At 35.9% G+C, this 21,846-nt stretch overlaps 1 protein-coding gene across 1 annotated transcript in view; it reads right to left on the reverse strand.

Annotated features, from left to right (window-relative positions):
• The window catches only part of HINT3 (histidine triad nucleotide-binding 3), a 129,834-nt gene extending 116,814 nt beyond the window's left edge, over positions 1 to 13,020 (reverse strand). The window contains exons 1-2 of the mRNA XM_089999633.1: positions 12,660 to 13,020; positions 10,619 to 10,674 (exon numbers count right to left, since the gene is read on the reverse strand). Coding sequence (XP_089855759.1) covers positions 10,619 to 10,674; positions 12,660 to 12,935 — 332 coding nt within the window. The 5' untranslated portion in view covers positions 12,936 to 13,020. The remainder of the gene's footprint in view (positions 1 to 10,618; positions 10,675 to 12,659) is intronic.
• Positions 13,021 to 21,846: the final 8,826 nt, after the last annotated feature.

Genomic DNA, 21,846 nt, shown 5'->3' on the forward strand with positions numbered 1-21,846 from the left:
TTATCACAGTCTGTTATTTGATCAACTGCATGCCTTTATCATCCGTAGAAGATCAAATTCCTTTGCACATCCTGTATCCTAATGTTCTGTTTTTCTCTTTCTCGCCCAAGGTATTTGGGTGCGTTTGCTTTGTGCACAAACTTGGACCTGACCGTGATAAATTAGCTGCTCAAGCCACTAAGTGTATGTTTCTAGGTTATCCAAAAAATCAAAAGGGGTATCGATGTTATGATCCGATTTCTCATCGGGAGTATGTCAGTGCGGATATATCCTTCTTGGAGTCCATTTCATATTATTCTAGTATTGGTGCTCAGATGCAAGTTGATCAAGATGACTCATTTTCTCTTCCTGTCCCTCCTTTTCCTTTGGAATCCGTGCCCCAATTACCGAGTCCAACTCTACCTACCTCGCGATTTCATAATCCTCCATTGGTATATGTACGTAGAGCTCCATCTCCTCCAGTGCCTTCATCTTCTTCTTCTCGTGAGGTAAGTGCTCCTGATAACAGTGACCTTCATGTTGATGATAACAGGCCAATAGCTCTACGAAAGGGGACACAACAATGTACCTTATATCCTATGTCTCAGTTTGTGTCAGATGCCAGAATTGGTAATCAGATGAAAGCATTTATTTCAGCCTTATCTGCTGAAACTATTTCTCTGAGTTATCAACAGGCAGTGCTCGATAGCAGGTGGAAGCAGGCAATGCAAGATGAAATGGATGTCTTATTGTCTCAATAGACATGGGACCTAGTTGATCCCCCATTGAATGCAGACATTGTTGGATGCAAATGGGTATATACCATTAAGTACAACTCAGATGGTTCAATTGAAAGATACAAGGTCAAATTAGTAGCAAAAGGTTATACTCAGACATATGGTGTTGATTTCTTTGAGACATTTTCTCCCGTCGCACGGATGGGTATCATCCGTCTTGTTCTCTCCGTAGTTGTTCACCATGGATGAAAACTATGTCAACTAGATGTGAAAAATGCATTTCTATATGGGGATCTGTCTGAGATAGTATACATGCAACAACCTCCTGCGTTCGAGGTTGAGGGGGAGTGTCAGAAGGTGTGCAAATTAAGAAAGGCGATATATGGTCTAAAGCAAAGTCCTCGTGCATGGTTTCAAAAGTTGATTGAGGTGATGTCAAAGTTTGGTTTTAATAGGTCAGCATCAGACCACACATTATTTATTAAGAAAACTAACTCAGGTCTAGTTGTTATGGTGGTATATGTGGATGACATCATCATTACAGGAGATAACATGAAAGATATAGGAGCTACAAAGGCTCATCTTCAAAAACATTTTGTTACAAAAGACCTTGGTCCACTTAGATACTTTCTGGGCATAGAAGTGGTCAGGAGCAGTGAGGGCATGGTTTTGTCTCAACGAAAGTATGTTCTTGATTTATTAAAAGAGACAGGAATGTTGAAAGTTAAACTGGCAAATATTCTCATGGATCACAAAGTTCAGTTGTTAGAAGATGGGTCAAAACCTGTTGATAGCAGAAGCTATCGCTCACTGGTAGGGAAGTTACTATATGTGACAGTGACTAGACCTGATATTGCTTTAGCTGTAATCAAGGTTAGCCAATTCATGGACAAACCGACTGAGGTACACTAGAATGATGCAATAATGATACTCAGGTACTTAAAATCTTCCCCTGGAAAAGGGTTATTATTCAAGAAAGGAGGGACCCTGAAGATAGTTGCTTACACTGATGCTAATTATGTTGGATCTATACAACAACACAACAACAACAACAACTACGCCTTCATCCCAAAACAATTGGGGTCAGCGATATGAACCAAAAAAGAAATTCATTTTGGGTCTTCCACATGAATCCTTTTCCTCCAATCATTTCTATCCAACGCCATGTCCTCGGTGAGGTTCAAAGCATTCATATCCTTTCCTATCATCTCCATCCACGTCTTCCTAGGCCTACCCCGACCTCTTTTAACTAATATATTTTCCCATTTCTCCAACCTTCTAACTGGAGCATCATTAGGCCTTCGCCGAATATGTCCAAACCACCGTAAACGATTCTCTCGCATCTTATTTTCAATGGGTGCAACACCTACCTTCTTACGTATCTCTTCGTTCTGAATCTTATCTTTTATTGTATTTCCACACATCCATCTAAGCATCCGCATCTCAGCTACACTCATTTTTTGAATATGATGTCTCTTGGCAGCCCAACATTCCGTACCATATAGTAAAGCGGGTCTAATAGTCGTCCTATAAAACTTTCCCTTCAACCGCAATGGCATTCTACGATCGCACAGCACTCCAGTAGCACTTTTCCATTTCATCCACCCAACCTTTATCCTATGATTTACATCTCCATCAATTTCTCCATACTTTTGAATGATGGATCCCAAATATTTGAAATAATAATTCACCGGTATATCTTGCTCACCAAGCTTCACTACACTCCCATCACTACTTCGTTGCTTACTAAACCGACATTCCATATATTCAGTCTTACTCTTACTCAACTTAAAACCTCTAGCTTCCAATGTCTGTCTCCATAATTCTAACTTAGCATTAACTCCAGCTCTAGACTCATCAATCAAAACAATATCATCAGCAAACAACATACACCACGGTACATTTTCTTGAATTGATCTCGTAAGCTCATCCATCACTATCGCAAATAGGAAAGGGCTTAAAGCAGATCCTTGATGTAACCCAACCGTTATCGGAAAATTGGTTGTCACCCCTCCACAAGTGCGGACATTGGTTACTACTCCTTCATACATATCTTTAATTATACTAATGTACTTGAGAGAAACACCTTTCTTCATCATTGTCCACCAGAGAACGTCCCTAGGTACTCTATCGTATGCCTTCTCTAAATCAATAAAAACCATATGCAAATCTTTGTTCCTCTCTCTATATCTTTCAATAAGTTGTCTAAGAAGATGTATAGCTTCCATAGTTGATCTTCCAGGCATAAAACCAAATTGATTCTCCGATATCATGACAACCTTCCTCAACCTAGACTCAATCACCCTCTCCCAAAGTTTCATAGTATGACTCATGAGTTTTATACCACGATAGTTTGTGCAATCTTGTATATCACCCTTATTCTTATATAAAGGCACCAAAGTACTCTTCCTCCACTCATTAGGCATCTTATTTGTTCGCCAAATCAAGTTAAAAAGATTTGTCAACCATTTTAAACCTTTCTCTCCCAAGCATTTCCAAGCCTCGATAGGTATACCATCTGGGCCAACTGCCCTTCTTGATTTCATTTTCTTCAAAGCCTCTGCAATTTCTTTCTTTTGAATCTTGCGCATGAAGTCACGATTTATCTCATGAAAAGGAATGGAGAAGTCTCCAAGATCTTGAGCATGACTATCATTAAATAGCTTATCAAAATAATCTTTCCATCTCTCCTTAATCTCCTCATCTTTGACTAAAACCCTTTGCGTTTCATCTTTGATACATCTAACCATACCCAAATCCTTCGATTTCCTATCTCTCATCTTTGCAAGCCTATAAATATCCTTCTCGCCTTCTTTGGTATCCAACTTGTCATAAACCTCCTTATATACCTTAGCCCTCGCGTTTCGAACAACTTTTTTAGCTTCCTTCTTTGCTATCATATACTTCTCCAAATTCTCATTATCACGACTCTTACTTAGATTTCTATAACACTCTCTTTTAACCTTAATAGCTAATTTGACATCCTCGTTCCACCATGATGTATCCTTACCTAGTGGTGCACCGCCTTTAGACTCACCCAATACCTCCTTAGCTACTTTTCTCATACCACCCGCTATCTTATTCCACATTGATTCTGAATCCTCCTCGAGACACCAATCAACTTCCTTAACTACCTGCTCTACAAACATTCCTTGTTTAGCTCCTTTCAGTGCCCACCACTTAATTCTAGGATCTATCCTATGTCTATCCCTTTTGCGGCCTTGTCTAATTCTAAGATCTAAAATTAAGACTCTATGTTGTGTAGCTACACTTTCTCCTGGTATAACCTTACAATCGATGCAACAACCCCTATCTCTCTTTCTAAGTAGGAAAAAATCTATCTGACTCGTATTAACCCCACTTTTAAATGTTACTAGGTGAGACTCCCTCTTCCTAAACCAAGTGTTTGCTAAGATCATATCATAGGACAAACAAAAATCTAAAATCCTTTCTCCACTTTCATTTCTTTCTCCTATACCATAGCCTCCATGGATATTCTCAAATCCATCCCTACTAATGCCTACATGTCCATTAAGGTCACCGCCGATGAAAAGCTTTTCTCCATAAGATGTCTCTTGTACTACTCCATCTAAATCTTCCCAAAATTGATGCTTAATGGAATCATCTAAACCTACTTGAGGTGCATAAACACTAATAATATTAATAATATCCGTACCTAATACTAATTTAATAAGTAAAATTCTATCACCCTTCCTACGGACCTCAACTACATTATCTATAAACTGACGACTCATAGCAATCCCTACTCCATTCCTATTCCTATTTATTCCTGTATACCAAATCTTATATCCACAAGGTTCTATCACTTTAGCTTTCTCACCTACCCATTTGGTCTCTTGAAGACATAAAATATCAATCTTTCTCCTACACATAACATCTACTAACTCTACCAACTTACCAGTTAAAGACCCTATGTTCCAAGTGGCTAACCTAATTTTATGGTCTTGGACTAACTTCTTTACCCCCACCCGTCCAACAAAGTGAGGGAACCCTTGCCTATTTGACACCACACCCGGGCGCCGGTGTGACGCGTCGCTTCTGGGCGACGACCTAGCAACCCTTGCACATTTATCACTGCCTCCGGGCCTAGAGAGTACAGCGCGTCGCTCAGTAGGGAACGCCCCAACGAAATTCTCATATTGGTTCATTTTCATAGGATATGACAAAGTTTTTATGCTGGCTGTCACAGGCCTACCGCAACCCTCCTCCTTTATCCGGGCTTGGGACCGGCAGTGTATAACTACACAGGCGGAGTTTAATTATGTTGGATCTATAGAGGATAGGAAATCTACCATAGGATTCTGTGTATTTGTGGGAGACAACTTAATTTCGTGGAGAAGCAAGAAGCAAACCGTGGTTGCTAGGTCGAGTGTCGAATCAGAATATAGGGCTATGGCCCAAACAGCAGCTAAATTGATGTGGATTCGAACTATGCTGAGTGATCTTCAAGTGAAGGTTTCATCTCCTATGGTGATGATGTGTGATAACAAGGCGGCTACATATATAGCAAATAAACCGGTATTTTATGAGAGGACAAAACATATTGAAGTTGACTGCCACTACATAAGAGATATGGTTCAAGCTGGACATATCTCTTCCAAGCATCTAAACTCGGAGGACCAAGTTGCAGATATTTTTACAAAGCCTCTTGCCAAGCCCAGTTTCTCAAAATGTTGCGGCAAGCTGAGCATGATTGATATCTATGCTCCAGCTTGAGGGGGAGTGTTAAGATTAGTCGACCATTTAAAGTTTCATTTATTCTTAAAGTTGCTTTTTGGTATTTTATATATAATGAGGGACTCATATATAATATTATCCTTTAGGCTAATCTCTATTTAAACTAGAGGAGATTAGCCTAGAGATTAGCCCTAATCGATTTTGACGGCTTTCCCTCTCTCTCTCTCTCCCTACCTTTCTCTCTCTCTGCCTCGGTTTCTGTGTATTCCATTATTGATTCTACACTTATTAAAGATTGTAAAAATTATCATGGGGCATATGATTGCACTACATTCATTCTAAGATTTCATCTTCTTTATTGGATTTTTTATTTGAAACTGTTTTCAAATAGGTTCCTTTTTATGAACTTACCTATTTGGAAAATGATTTTCGTGATTATTTATTGCCTTCTTATGGCATTTGTTGTGTCCATCACAAAATTTTATATGATGCATCATTTCTCTTGTCCTTGTTATTTTTTATTTAGAGATGTCATTGGGGTGAGTTGTGTGCACCTCATTTTATGTCAGTTTAGATTGTCAACTTATGGTTTTGCTTTAACTGACACTTGTTTGATCTCTGGTTATGAGTGTGTTGTATCACTCATTTGTTGTATGGCCATTGTTATTATGGATGATTATAACTCTGTTTATCTTTGATGGCTATCTATTTTTGAAACCATGGTGTTTCGAAAGATGATTAAAATTGATAATTTTACTGATAACATTAGTGTATTTTCATTACAAGCTCTCTTACCTTTCGTGTTTCATCCTATAATGCCTCTTATCTAAGTGTCATTATATATAGACAAGAGATGTGTATTCACACATTCGTGTTTGATTTTAGCCCATTGTTGGCATTATAGGCTTGATCTAGTCGCTGATACACTTGATTTTTAAGTGTCATTATATGTAGACAAGAGATGTTTATTCACACCTTCATGTGTGATTTTAGCCCATTGATGGATCCCAAATATTTGATTATTTCAAATATTTGGGATCCATCATTCAAAAGTATGGAGAAATTGATGGAGATGTAAATCATAGGATAAAGGTTGGGTGGATGAAATGGAAAAGTGCTACTGGAGTGCTGTGCGATCGTAGAATGCCATTGCGGTTGAAGGGAAAGTTTTATAGGACGACTATTAGACCCGCTTTACTTTATGGTACGGAATGTTGGGCTGCCAAGAGACATCATATTCAAAAAATGAGTGTAGCTGAGATGCGGATGCTTAGATGGATGTGTGGAAATACAATAAAAGATAAGATTCGGAACGAAGAGATACGTAAGAAGGTAGGTGTTGCACCCATTGAAAATAAGATGCGAGAGAATCGTTTACGGTGGTTTGGACATATTCGGCGAAGGCCTAATGATGCTCCAGTTAGAAGGTTGGAGAAATGGGAAAATATATTAGTTAAAAGAGGTCGGGGTAGGCCTAGGAAGACTTGGATGGTGATGATAGGAAAGGATATGAATGCTTTGAACCTCACCGAGGACATGGCGTTGGATAGAAATGATTGGAGGAAAAGGATTCATGTGGAAGACCCAAAATGAATTTCTTTTTTGGTTCATATCGCTGACCCCAATTGTTTTGGGATGAAGGCGTAGTTGTTGTTGTTGTTGTTGTTGTTGGTGGCATTATACTCTTGATCTAGTCGTTGATAAACTTGATTTTTTAGTGTCATTATATGTAGACAAAAGATGTTTATTCACACCTTCGTGTGTGATTTTAGCCCTTCGTTGGCATTATGCACTTGTTTTTAAGTGTCATTATATGTAGATAAGAGATGTTTATACACACTTTCGTATGTGTGTCTTTAGCTCTTTAGTAGCATAATGATTATACACTTATTATTCTAGTTGTTGATACAATTGATGTTTGAGGTTTAGAGGCTTAGGAGGTAATTGTTTGTGGTAGTCAAACAAGTGTTTTAATTTGCAAAATTCATTCATTATAATGTATGAGTTTTTTTAATCTCTTCTGATGATATTGATTTAGTTTATGCTATTTCCTTACTGTTGGAATTTTAGAGGGTCTTGTATGAGAACTTCGGTTCTTACTCGTTTCTAAAAATGGTTTTCAAGCACTGAAGCTCTGTGATGATGGGACTGGCTAGCTGGCTGGAGGACTCGAGGGTTATGGATCTGGTGGCTCGAGTTTTGAGGGATATGGATGTTTTGTCTTTTTGTTTTGAAAAGAGTGTGAAACTTCGTTGAGACTATTCAATTAAGTTTAATTCAATTGTAGTTCATGGTTCAAATTTATTCTATGTCTAAAATGATTGAGGGGTTGAGAATATTAAATCTGTAATGTGCCCCTGGTTCTTGGGAGGTTTTCCGTAATTGTTTAAAAAAAATTTGTATTTTTCGAGGGTCAGTTTGGAGTCGTTACAAATCCTATGGAAAGGAATTCAACATGCCGAAGAGATGCCAACAGCTGATTCATAATGTGATTCAGAAGAATGAGTGTAGACCAACCTCATTTTATAACTACAATATGTAGGAGACACTGATACATGAGCATGTTGTTATAAGTAACGTTGATATATCATAAATGCATGACAAAAAACTACCAAGTCCGCCAGCATCTATTGCAGTGTAAACCAGAAATTTGAATGTCATACTAAATACCTTAGGTCATGAAAAAGTTTGGATCTCTTTCTTTTTTATTGGCCATGGATGGCATTCTCGAAACTCATTACTGGATTGGCCACATCAAACTCGGTGACTCGAACGAGTCAATTTTTATTTAAATTTATTAAAAAATAATGATAAGTATGCAATTTATAATACAAAAATACATGCATTGTTACTAAAATTAACATGTGTGTATCAATCCTCTCAAAAAATTTATATAATAGTAACCTAACTTTATATATATATATATATATATGACAAGCACATGTAATTTCAAAGTTTTAATGTTTTTTATTTATAGAAAAAGAGCAACCTATATTTATAGGTAAAAACAAGGTTACCAGACTAGGAAGTGGAAGCAAGAGGTATTTTAAAATTTATAAGAAGCAGGAAGAGGAATCAATTTAAAAGAAAGAATAGGAATAAAAAATGAGGTGATATGAGATTGAATGAGAAGCGAAATACTAATCGAACATGAAAGAAATAAAGACTAAAATAAAAATGACAATTCTTAAATTTCATGATTTTATAGTGTAAGGATTCAATTTTTCTCAAAATCTAAAAATGATGATTGCCAAGTTAGAGAAAGTCCATGGGAAGTGAGTGGTTTCAGCGAGCCCTTGATTAACTAAAAGAAAGTGAGAAGCGTGAAAGGAAGCACATGGAAAACATGAAAGAAGCGTGATAGAAACACATAGGAAGCATGTGAAGTAGAAAAAAATGTGTGAGAACCATAGGACAAGAGTGGGAAAATCAAGATTCCGATCAAGTTTCGGAATAGAGGAGTTTCGTGTTTTCGAAGCGAGTTTCTGGGAAGCATGATTCCCACCTATCTATGAAGCTTCTGGTAACTCTAGGTAAAAATATGATACAGAAAAAGATAAAAAAATCATGATTGAAAAAAAAAGGAGTTAAAGTTGAGGATTGTGATTGGCAAATGGAGTGGTGGATATTTAAGAAGCAATTAAAGTAAGAATGCTTAATTGGGTATAGGGGCGGTGATTAAGTTTATTCAAAACAATAATGAAAAAGATAAACTGCCTAGAAAATTGCCAACTACTTGCAACCACAAAACTGAAGTCATTCTTAATTGGGCTTAAGGGACGGAGGGATAGAGATGGACTTAATTACACTTAATTAGAAAATCAATCTTTTTAAAAAAGAGTGCACTACATGCAAGGAAATAAGTGAAGTCATTAAAGAATTTATATTTAATTGGGTATGTATAAAAAAAAGTAATTAAATTCATTGTTGAAAACAGAAGGTAAATGGCATTCTACTGACTCGGCTGAGTCTCAAAAAACTCGGTCAACTCAGCCAAGTTTCAGTTGACTCGGATGAGTCAAAATATTGACTCGGCCAAGTCTAGCACTAATCGAGTCTTACTCTTTTTCTGACTTGGTTAGGTACCAATACGAGGCAACTCGGCCAAGTCACAAGTTGACTTGCCAAGTTTGCCAACTATGCTAATGGCTAAACCAGAAGAAAATTGCACTAGGCCTTGGGCCTTAGCTTAAGAATTTACAGATTGCCTTATCCTTAGGGCACACATGAATAAGTGTCCCTCTTTTCTGAATAGTACTTCTAAGTCTGCATTATGGTTTGCCTCCCGAGCTAAGGAAGAGAGGAGCTACTCTAAATTGAATACAGTTATCACCATCAATATTCATGTTGTCACTTTGACGGTGGTTCTTATCTGTCTATGCCATGTTAACTCATTTTGGTAGCCAGTTATATAACTTGCAAAACGCTCTTGAAGATCAACTACAAGTACTTGATATACTTATTCATTTTATGTTATTTGCAGGAGTCTTGGAGATATCTATTCACATCTTTTATTAAAAGGAGAACGACACATTCTTCTTGGCTAGACTGATATGGATACATTGATCAAATTTGTAAAGTTGTTTTGACACCTTCATTGTATACAACTTTTGACATTTTAAATCACTCAATTGAAGCATGTTGGTACAAACCAATCACAGACATCACATGCTATCTTCCCAATCTATGTTCAAACAACATAAGATTAATTGTTATAGAACAGACAAGACAAAAGATAAAATATAAATTTTTTAATCAGACCACCCCAAAAAGAAGAAACAAAATCTATATCAATCCCTTTAAAAAATAAAGATCGGAAGAAATAATGGGTAAGAGAAACCTGAACATGGAGGTCAGACCAGGTGTTAACACTAAACAAATAATTAAGAGAATAGGTGCTAAAAGCAACCTTTCATATATGATTTTCCCTGCATCACTCACCCTCATAGATAAAGAAGAACCTATATATCTCAGGTTCCTACACAACCAGCAATGCTCATCTCCAGCCAAAATGATTATTAGATTTAATCTGTGAGTTACATTGACTGAAAATACAAGACACAGCATACGTTAAGTAATACAATTCTAGTCACTGTAATTGTACAAGCATGACAATATATAAAATTAACTATGGAATGCTTGGGTTTTGCTCCCTTGAAGAGAAGGAGCTCAAGAATATCCATCTAAATAAAGAGGTTTCTCACCCATCGCTTAAAGGATTTGTGTCCAAAATGCATAAACATATGTCATCTTCATAAAGCTGCAGAAAATGACTGATGTTAAAATATGAAAATGCATCAGAAACTAATTCATTTTTCATAAAACCAAAAGTTCTAACCATTGGAAGTAAGAGAAAACCTATTGGTTGCCTACACAGATGAAGAAAAATCCTAGCTTCTTACACAATGATACAACATTTTCATGATAAAAATTAGCAGCAACCAAAAAATCCCACTCCTTGTGTCAAACAATATTCAAAGAGAATTACCAGAGTGCCTCAAAAATAGAAATCTAACATACAGAATCTGTAGGTAAGCTCACACATTTTCAAAGAAAACCAGTTCATAATTAGCCTAATTCTTCCCAAGTTGAAACATAAACATGTCATGCATGTTCAGAATGCTACATTGTAGGGACATTTTTTGACCATGAAACTGACTTTTTTATGAGCGTTCATTCAGAATTAACATGCAGTTTAGGTACATTTAAACAATCCCTACAGGTATATTTTGAATAATTTCTATAGTGTGATCCTGTTTAATGACAATGATTTTAGAAGAATATTCCCACGAAGCTAACATGCAGTGGCTTCACCAAGAATCTTCATGAGCAGCACATTGTATTAGGTTGTTAAGTGATTTATGATGAAGAAATACATTAAATTTCTGACATTGATAAGAAAGTACTCAAAGCCTTTGAGGTATGGATAGAAAAGCAACGCGAAGTAATGCATGAATTACTCAAGGTGTGGACTGCTATATTAATCAATGGACAAATAGGGTTGCAAAGCCATCCCCTGCGTACATCCATATATATACATATGATAATGTTGACTGATACTTGTGAATGATATATTGTCACAAATATGAGTCTCATCATTATGACGACAAAAGTTTTTCTCAGGATGATGTAAAGATTGTGGTTTTTCTTGAGAAAAATCTTAAGAATTTTAAAAATAAATATATTAAAAATAATTTGATTAAACTTCTTAAAAAATCAAATTTCAGATAAAAATATTGTGATGATATCACAGTATTAACTAAGATGTCTCCATTTTGCACTTTTTAAATCTATGTTCCTCATTTTAAAAGAAAAGCCACATAAAAGCATGATAAGTGCAAAAAACCAGATCTGACACCATTATTGATGAAAATAGCTCGAAAAAAAACATCAAATAGATAGGTTAAGCCAACAGCTCTTACGCTGCTTACTTTAATATGATGACATGTTCTGCAAGTTACCACAATAGACAGCAGGTTAAGAAAATAAAATGGTCCAGCCCATATTAAATTTGTAAATCAACAACCATTTTTTCCCTTCTTTTTTATGGTCAAAGTCAGGGAAAGTCCTTAGTTTGAATTCAATGACTCCAACACTTCACTATAAGCTAACAAAATTACCCCTATTAATAGTGCAACACATTTCTTGGAGACTCGTTTTAACCATAGCAGCAACGAAGATAAGATAATACAAAATTTTGTTCGCGTACGCCTCAAATGCATGCCATCAATGTCTTTAGCAAATGAAAGAAAGGCAAAATAATAAGACAAGTTTGTAACCCTTCATTCTAAGGATAACCGTCAACGTAGTGCAAACTCTGGCACAAAAGAAAGCATGAAGAGGAGAAGTTCAGCAGATTGACCTCCCCTAAGACTCGAAAACGTAAAGCTTCTTTCCACACCAAACGACCAAGTAAACAAAAAAAATAGTTGAGAATTTTGACGATACCCACTTGCGAAGGTACAAAATCTATGTATCGTAAATAAAGGAAAATACGTTTATAGTTTCAGTACTGTGCACCGAGTGATACTAACACCCCAATTCCCATATGTTTCCTCAATACAATTAATTATAAGAAATCAATCAACAGTAGCTACAGTGGAACAACTCTAAAACAAGCTGTCAAAGTAATCAAAACCTCCAACCCGAAGACAGTTTAAATCAAAATGAAATCTCATATACCAAGATGTAAAAAACAAAGCAAAATCGAACATAGAAAGCAATTATGTGACCATAAAGACGCACCTTAAACGCAGGAGATTCGCCTCTAATGATCATACAGAAAATACAATCCTTTTCTCCATCACTATTCTCCGAAACCCGCACTTTTAATTCCCCGCCGTCATAATTCGAGGTGGGTGCGGGGTCATCCTGCAGTTCACGAGGCCCAAGATGGGAACCGCCAGAAAGATGAAGAAGATCGAGCGAGACAGGAGGAGGTTGGTGTGAGCAGTAACGGGTTGAGGCAGGAGGAGGCTGTGCGAAGTGGGAGAGAAGAATGGAAAGCCTACGAGTTGCCATCTACGAGGAAGAGGGAGAAATTGAGAGTTCGCCGTTTGCTTTATCCATTTGGAGGATGAGAGAGAAAGAGGACCCCTTGGGTCAGAAATCTTTGACCGTTGGCTCTTGGCATATTTGCAATTGATATCACAAAGATACGGGTACGATCCGACACGCGAGTCGCAAATCCTTTGAAAATATATGAAACAGCGATGCCTATCTTTAAATTTGTAATCATTAAAAAAACTGCTTTTATGTTTTATCTGTTATTTTATTGAGATATTAAACAATAAAATGTTCCCAATGTACCACAAATGACACGTGTCTTGAAATGCCCAACAATTTTTGAAATCCACCTCATGTCCAAATTCATAAATGTAATTTCTCATAATTTTTTATAATTTTGAAAAATCTAAAATATAATTTTAAAATTATATATTTATATTAAATTTGATAAAATCATAACAAAATAATTAAATAGAGGTGACGTCAGCTAGGTCCGAGCGTGGCCCAAAGCTCACTAACAAGAGCTAAATGAGTTAAGTATAATTTGAGATTTTTTTTTAGTTTTTAACATTTAAATTTGAGTCAAATTTGAGAAAAATTCAGATTAAATTCAAGCAAAATTCGAAAGCGAAATTCAGGTAAGACTATCGTTAGATCCACTTAGATCTTGTAGGAGATCTGTTTTTCTAAAGTCGGATTACGGTTGGCCCAAAAAATGCTTTTTTCAAAAAATGACTGACCTCTATTTTTAAGTTTTTTCTTATTTTGATGCTCCATTTGATCGATGTTAATATGAAGTTGGATCCAGTTCAAGATCCATATTGAATAGGATATGGTCAAGGTTGGAATCCATATGAATTTGGATCTTGTATCCAATTTAGATCCATGACTCGTACATATCAATTTTAAAACTATGGTAAATTTAAAGTTTTAAATTCAACCAACTTTAAAATAGAATAAAGATGAGTAGTAGAACTCTACCCCATATTACCTTTCAGAAGGGGGCGTTTTCCCCTGGGAATATTTTTTAAGAATATTAATTTAATAAAATAATAAATATATAGATATAAGAAATAAATAAAACCTAGAAGATGCATATGAGAGAGAATCTAGAAGGGATGGCACCCACTCTCTAAAATAAATTAACAACATACAAAAGGGTGTCTAGAGCCTCTCCCTCTCTAGAACACATGTTCTAGAGAGAGATAGAAAGAGAAAGAGAAAGAGAGAGTGAGTTGAGAAAAAGAGAGAAAAAGAAAAATCGTGTGAGAGGAAGGAAAAGAAAAAAATGAGAAAAAAAAAAGAAAAAGAGGGAAAGAGAAGAAGAAGAAGAATCCAACATCCATTGATATTTTTTTTAGCTTTTTTTGAACTTCGAATCAAGGTATGGGTTTATCTCTTAATTCGCATGAGAAATTGATGATATAAATTGATTTGATTATGGGTTTAGAGGAGAAAAAGGAAAGTATGATTTTAACGCTATATATATGTTCAGATTTGTTGATTTTATTGATCCTGCAACGATATACATGTAATTCAGATTCTCGATTTTATTGTTCTTACATATGAAAATATGCATGTGTTTCAGATTTGTCTATTTTCATGTTCATGCATACTGAATATATACATGTATATATATACTCAAATTTGTCGATTTTCCATGATTATGCATACTCAGCCCTGTCAATTATTTGATTATGCTTTTGAAATAAATAAACATGTGTTTATGATTTGCTAATTTCATACTCATGTATATACCCGTGTCTCTAAATTGCCGATTTTCGTGGCTCATGAAATATGCATGTGTTTTTCAACCTTGTCGATTTTAAGCTCTTATATGTACAAGTAATTTTGGTGATGGTTGATCCATGTACATAAACTATGTTCATGTATTTGAATCAGCCAAACTGATTGTCAACATATGCTTGGTCGATCCATGTACATGAATCTGTTCATGTACATGAATCAGACCAGCTGATTGTTAACATATGTCTGGCTAATCCATGTACATGAATTAACCACGTTGATGTAACTTATTTCTTGATTTAGCAATTATGTTTTTCAGTTTAGCAATGATGTTATGACTGGTTGATCCATGTATATGAACTTGTTCATGTACATGAATTAGCCAAGTTGAATATAGTTCATGTTGGTCGATCCATGCACATGAATCTGATCATGTGCATGGATTATCCCAACTGCTAATGTGGTTTTTTATGCAGGTTGATCTATGTATATGAACCTGTTCATGTATATGAATCAACCCAACTGATATTAATTTTTGTTTGGTCGATTGTTATGCTTTGTCGATCCATGTACATGAACTTGTTCATGTATATATATCAGCTCAACTGATTGTTAACAAGTGTTTGGCCAATCCATATACATGAACCTGTTCATGTATATAAATCAGTCCAACTGATTGTTAACAAGTTTTTGGCCAACCCATGTACATAAATCTGATCATGTACATAGATCAGGCGAGCTGTTAATGTAATACCATTTATTTTCTTACTTAGTTATTTTCTGGTTTTTCAAAAATTTAGCTAAGTCTGAGAGAAAAATCATTTGAACCTCAATTTTTAACCGATGCTTTTGAGTCTGGGCTTAGCCCAGGTCTCATCAGCTAGGTCGAGACGAGCCAATCAAAGCATTAGAAAAAGTTTAATTTTTTATTTTTAAATCCAAGCGAAATTCAGATTATTTTCTGGCAAAATTCAGAATTTAATATTTGTATAATATGTCGTTGGATGCATCTTGACATGTCGAGCGCAATGGTATGTCACTTTTTCGAATTCGAGTTCCGGTTGGCCTAAAATTTGTATTTAAAACAAAAAACAGTTTGTTAATTTGGATATGGAGTTGGATCGGACTGGATCTGATGGATTTGATCCAAATTAATATGGATCTGGACTCTATCCAAGACCTATATTAATCTAGATTTGGTCGAGTTCAAAATTTATTTGGATTTTTGGAAATAGATTTGGATCTTGAATTCAGATCCAAATCTATACCCAACATTCTTCTAGCTTTAAATGCAATAACAAGCTTTAATTTGGGGTTAAATATGGTTGAGAAGTCTCCTAAGTTATTTCAGCTATTTTTGGAAACTTCTAGATAATTATTAATCATTTAATATTAATTAATTAATTAATTAATTTTAATTAATTCTGAATTTTATTTTTATGACTGATTGGGACTTCTTAATAGAGTCCTTACTCATGCCTAAAAAGGCTTAAAAAGTTTTAAGAAGGGACTTTTGAAAAATTAGGAAACTTTGAAGAAGAAAAAAGTTAAAATAAGAGAGTTAGAAATTTTTTAGAAAAATTGGGAGAGAGTCCTAAGGAGGAAACTCTTCTTCTCCAGCCCATTTAGAGAGGGTTGGAGAAGGGGAAAAGAAAAGAGAGGAAGGAGAGGAGGAGGAGAGCTGCTCCAACCCTCCACCCATATTTTTCAACATTCAACCCTATTTTTCTTCACTTTTTTTATTCAAGGTATGGGTTTTCTCTCTTCAATCAAGTGAGGAATTGATATAGATTGGATTTTCATGCAATAATTTGATGGAAATCGATGAAAACGGTGTTGAAAACCATGTTTTTGTAAATACACATCAAGAAGGATGCATGGATCTTCCTCCATGGTGGTATTTTTGAATTTTTTTTATTCTTTCTATGAAATAAATTTCTGTATATATGAAAATAAAATTTTTTATCCATGGTATAAGTGATTATTTAAAGCTTGTTTTTGACAAATATCGATTTCTATGAAGGGTCCATGTTATGGACTGTTAAACGTATGCAAGTAAACTAATGAAATAGTTTTGGGTGCATGCATTTCTCCAATAACGATTGTGTATTGATGTTTGTAGTTGATAAACTTTAATAGTGCTTGATGTCATACTTGCATACTAGTTTCTTTTTGGAATTCTTGTATACTTGTATGTTTAAAGGCATGCTCAATGTTCTAAGCCTATATGTAAGTTCAGGGAGTAGGGAAATATCTCTAGCAGATATCTATTTTTTTTTCTCTTTTTATTTGGGTTGTACCAATCTAGCTAATGCTGGCTGAATGGACAAGTATCGTCAGGCCTGTTCTTGACAAGTCCGACATGGTGTTGAGGATAGTGTGGGCTTGGATAAGCCTGGCAGCACATGTAAGGTGCTGCCAGACTGAGCCACCTTGCCACAGATCTGCTGGGCAGCAAGCTATATAAAAAAAAACATGTTGCCAAACCTGTTGGGCAGCAAACTATCAAAAAAAAAAAACATGTTGTCAGACCTGTTGGGTAGTAGGTTATCAAAAAAAAAGGGGGTTGTTGTTGTGAATGAATTCTGCTTAAATCAAGCAAACCACAAGTCTGTATTTTTTTTCCTATTTTGACTGTATTCACGTGGGATTCGTGATCTAAGCCAAAGATCCTATTTAGAGGTCAGATTCACGTGAATTGTTTATTCCTAAACAAAGTTAATTTCGATAGTTATGAGCAGGATCTCCTGTTGTTTGGATCAGACTTTTGAGTTCATATATAAACTTATACCGATCTGCATGTTTCGTAAGGGGGATTCATGTTGTGTTTATAGATTTTAAATCTGCATCTTCATTCCAAATTTTGGTCTACCTGCTTGTCTCTGTTGCTCTTGCTAGAAATTCATATATATCGATTCAGTGCGGATTTAAAGGGTTTTGGCAGGGATTTTAAAATCCCAACCTACTATTGGTTGGCTGGGTATGTATACTTGTGTTAATGGGTCGGTTGATAGCCCAATCGAACTAGGTTCAGTTGGCCTGTCAAGCCGTGGCATCTCACTTCAGGCCCAACCTTTTGTTGGCTGGGCATAGTGTTTAGAAAGTAAACTGATTTTGATTTATTTAAAAGAAAATTTAGTGGGCCGGTTGTAACTGGGTGCCTGGCAGCCCTCGGCTCTGCTAGGCCAGCCAATCAGTTGGCTTGGTGCAGGCCTAGCAGCCCCTGTCCGACCCCGCTTGGAAGGTCTCTCTCTCTCTCTCTCTATATATATATATATATATGATATGGTTTTAAAAATGGGTTGGGTTGACGGGGCAGCCCTGGTAGCTGGTACATAGGCCCAAACTGAGTTTTGTAGGGGCTGCCAGACCAGCCGACTGGGTCGGCTGGGCTGGAGCTGAACCCCAACCAACTAGGCTTGGCCGGGTACTGATGACCTTTGAATATATATATATATATATATATATATATATATATAGAGAGAGAGAGAGAGAGAGAGAGCTTTCACATGCGACTATATGCTTAGTTTATGAATAAGCAAAGGTCAACTTAGAATGCGTAAATCATCATTTATGCTCATTTCTATGTGATTATGGGAATCAAAACAAAAATTCGGTTATGAATTTTAAATTTTCAGATTTGTTAATTAAATCAAATCTATCTTTGTGTGTGTAAAAGGGTGGGATTTTTCACATGTTATTGAATGTTTAGTTAAATACACTAAAATTCTAGAATTTGATCTTTTATGGGAGTTTAGACTATGTGCATGCCTATGACTAGTCGATTATGCATGATCAGGATCTTTAATGCAAAGTTACTTACATGTGCATCTTGTGGGCCATGTGCTTGATGAAATTATTTTTAAAAAGGAAAACTATTTCACATGTTAATCTTAATGGTCACCACATGTTAATCTTAATGGTCACCACATGTACAGATTTTTATTAGATGATGTGCAGATTTGATGCATGGTCAATTCCTTTTAGTTTATGCATATTGCTTATGCCTAATTAACCTAGAATAAAAACTCAGATTTGTATGTTAATTTTTATATTTACTAAATGTATTAAACATAGCTGCATGCATGCAAAGGAATGATATTTTTCATATGCTTGGACTTGTTATGTTATGTCTGACCAAGTTATTAATGGAAGTTTATTTTATGGCCATACATGAAGTTGTGTGTTTTCGACATATACATAATTGCATGAGTGTTCACATATTTTAATTGAGATGATTCATGAAAGAAAGTGTGCATTTGGCGTGAATATGTGAGCTCATGCATATGAATATTATTATTTCATGTACATCTCTAAATTAACTCCGCCTGTGTATAATTGTTTAGTTATACATTGCCGGTCCCAAGCCCAGATAAAGGAGGAGGGTTGCGGTAGGCCAGTGACAACCAACATAAAAAAATTTAGTCACACACTATGAATATGAACCAATATGAGAATTTCATCGGGGTGTTCCCTACTGAGCGATGCGTTGTACTCTATAGGCTTGGAGGCAATGATAAATGGGCAAGGGTTGCTAGGTCATCGCCCAGAAGCGACGTGTCACACCGGTGCCCGGGTGTGGTGTCAAATAGGCAAGGGTTCCCTCACTTTGTTGGACGGGTGGGGGGTAAAGAAGATAGTTCAAGACCATAAAATTAGGTTAGCCACTTGGAACATAGGGTCTTTAACTGGTAAGTTGGTAGAGTTATTAGATGTTATGTGTAAGAGAAAGATTGATATTTTATGTCTACAAGAGACCAAATGGGTAGGTGAGAAAGCAAAAGTGATAGAACCTTGGGGATATAAGATTTGGTATACAGGAATAAATAAGAATAGGAATAGGAATGGAGTAGGGATTGTTATTAGTCGTGAGTTTATAGATAATGTAGTTGAGGTCCGTAGGAAGGGTGATAGGATTTTACTTATTAAATTAGTATTAGGTACGGATATTATTAATATTATTAGTGTTTATACACCTCAAGTAGGTTTAGATGATTCCATTAAGCGTCAATTTTGAGAAGATTTAGATGTAGTAGTACAAGGAATATCTTATGGAGAAAATTTTTTCATCAGCGGTGACCTTAATGGACATGTAGGCATTAGTAGGGATGGATTTGAGAGTATCCATGGCGGCTATGGTATAGGAGAAAGAAACGAAAGTGGAGAAAGGATTTTAGATTTTGGTTTGTCCTATGATATGATCTTAGCCAACACTTGGTTTAGGAAGAGGGAGACTCACCTAGTAACATTTAAAAATGGAGTTAATACGAGTCAGATAGATTTTTTCCTACTTAGAAAGAGAGATAGGGGTTGTTGCATCGATTGTAAGGTTATACTGGGAGAAAGTGTAGCTACACAACATAGAGTCTTAATTTTAGATCTTAGATTTAGAAAATACCGCAAAAGGGATAGATATATGATAGATCATAGAATTAAGTGGGGGGCACTGAAAGGAGCTAAACAAGGAATGTTTGTAGAGCAGGTAGTTAAGGAAACTGATTGGTGTCTCGAGGAGGATTCGGAATCAATGTAAAATAAGATATGAGAAAGGTGGCTAATGAGGTATTGGGTGAGTCTAAAGGCGGTGCATCACTAGGTAAGGATACATCATGGTGGAACGAGGATGTCAAATTAGCTATTAAGGTTAAAAGAAAGTGTTATAGAAATCTAAGTAAGAGTTGTGATAATGAGAATTTGGAGAAGTATATGATAGCAAAGAAGGAAGTTAAAAAAGTAGTTCGAAACGCGAGGAATAAGGTATATAAGAAGGTTTATGACAAGTTGGATACCAAAGAGAGCGAGAAGGATATTTATAGGCTTGCAAAGATAAGAGATAGAAAATCAAGGGATCTGAGTATGGTTAGATGTATCAAAGATAAAACGCAAAGGGTTTTAGTTAAAGATGAGGAGATTAAGGAGAAATGAAAAGATTATTTTGATAAGCTATTTAATGGAAGTCATGCTCAGGATCTTGAAGACTTCTCTATTCTTTTTCATGAGATGAATCGTGACTTCATGCGCAAGATTCAAAAAAAAAATTGCAAAGGCTTTGAAGAAAATGAAATCAAGAAAGGCAGTTGGCCCAAATGATATACCTATCGAGGTTTGAAAATGCTTGGGTGACAAAGGTTTAGAATAGTTGACAAATTGTTTTAACAAGATTTGGCGGACAAATAAGATGCCTAATGAGTGGAGGAAGAGTACTTTGGTGCCTCTATATAAGAATAAGGGTGATATACAAGATTGCACAAACTATCATGGTATAAAACTCATGAGTCATACTATGAAACTTTAAGAGAGGGTGATTGAGTATAGGTTGAGGAAGGTTGTCATGATATCGGAGAATCAATTTGGTTTTATGCCTGGAAGATCAACTATGGAAGCTATACATCTTCTTAGACAACTTATTGAGAGATTTAGAGAGATGAACAAAGATTTGCATATGGTTTTTATTGATTTGGAGAAGGCATACGATAGAGTACCTAGGGATGTTCTCTGGTGGACAATGATGAAGAAAGGTATTTTTCTCAAGTACATTAGTCTAATTAAATATATGTATGAAGTAGTAACCAATGTCCGTACTTGTGGAGGGGTGACAACCAATTTTCCTATAACGGTTGGGTTATATCAAGGATCTGCATTAAGCCCTTTCCTATTTGCTATAGTGATGGATGAACTTACGAGATCAATTCAAGAAAATGTGCTGTAGTGTATGTTGTTTGTTGATGATATTGTTTTGATTGATGAGTCTAGAGCTGGGGTTAATGCTAAGTTAGAATTATGGAGACAGACATTAGAAGCAAGAGGTTTTAAGTTGAGTAAGAGTAAGACAGAATATATGGAATGTCGGTTTAGTAAGCAACGAAGTAGTGATGGGAGTATAGTGAAGCTTGGTGAGCAAGAAATATCGGTGGATGACTGTTTCAAATATTTGGGATCTATCATTCAAAAGGATGGAGATGTAAATCATAGGATAAAGGTTGGGTGGATGAAATGAAAAAGTGCAATTGGAGTGTTGTGCGATCATAGAATGCCATTGCGGTTGAATGGAAAGTTTTATAGGATGACAATTAGGCCCGCTTTACTATATAGTACGGAATGTTGGGCTGCCAAGAGACATCATATTCAAAAAATGAGTGTAGCTGAGATGCATATGCTTAGATGGATGAGTAGAAATACA

The sequence above is a fragment of the Nuphar pumila genome, chromosome 3, assembly GCF_984573655.1.
Source record: "Nuphar pumila chromosome 3, dmNupPumi1.hap1.1, whole genome shotgun sequence".
NCBI classification, from domain to species: Eukaryota; Viridiplantae; Streptophyta; class Magnoliopsida; order Nymphaeales; family Nymphaeaceae; genus Nuphar; species Nuphar pumila.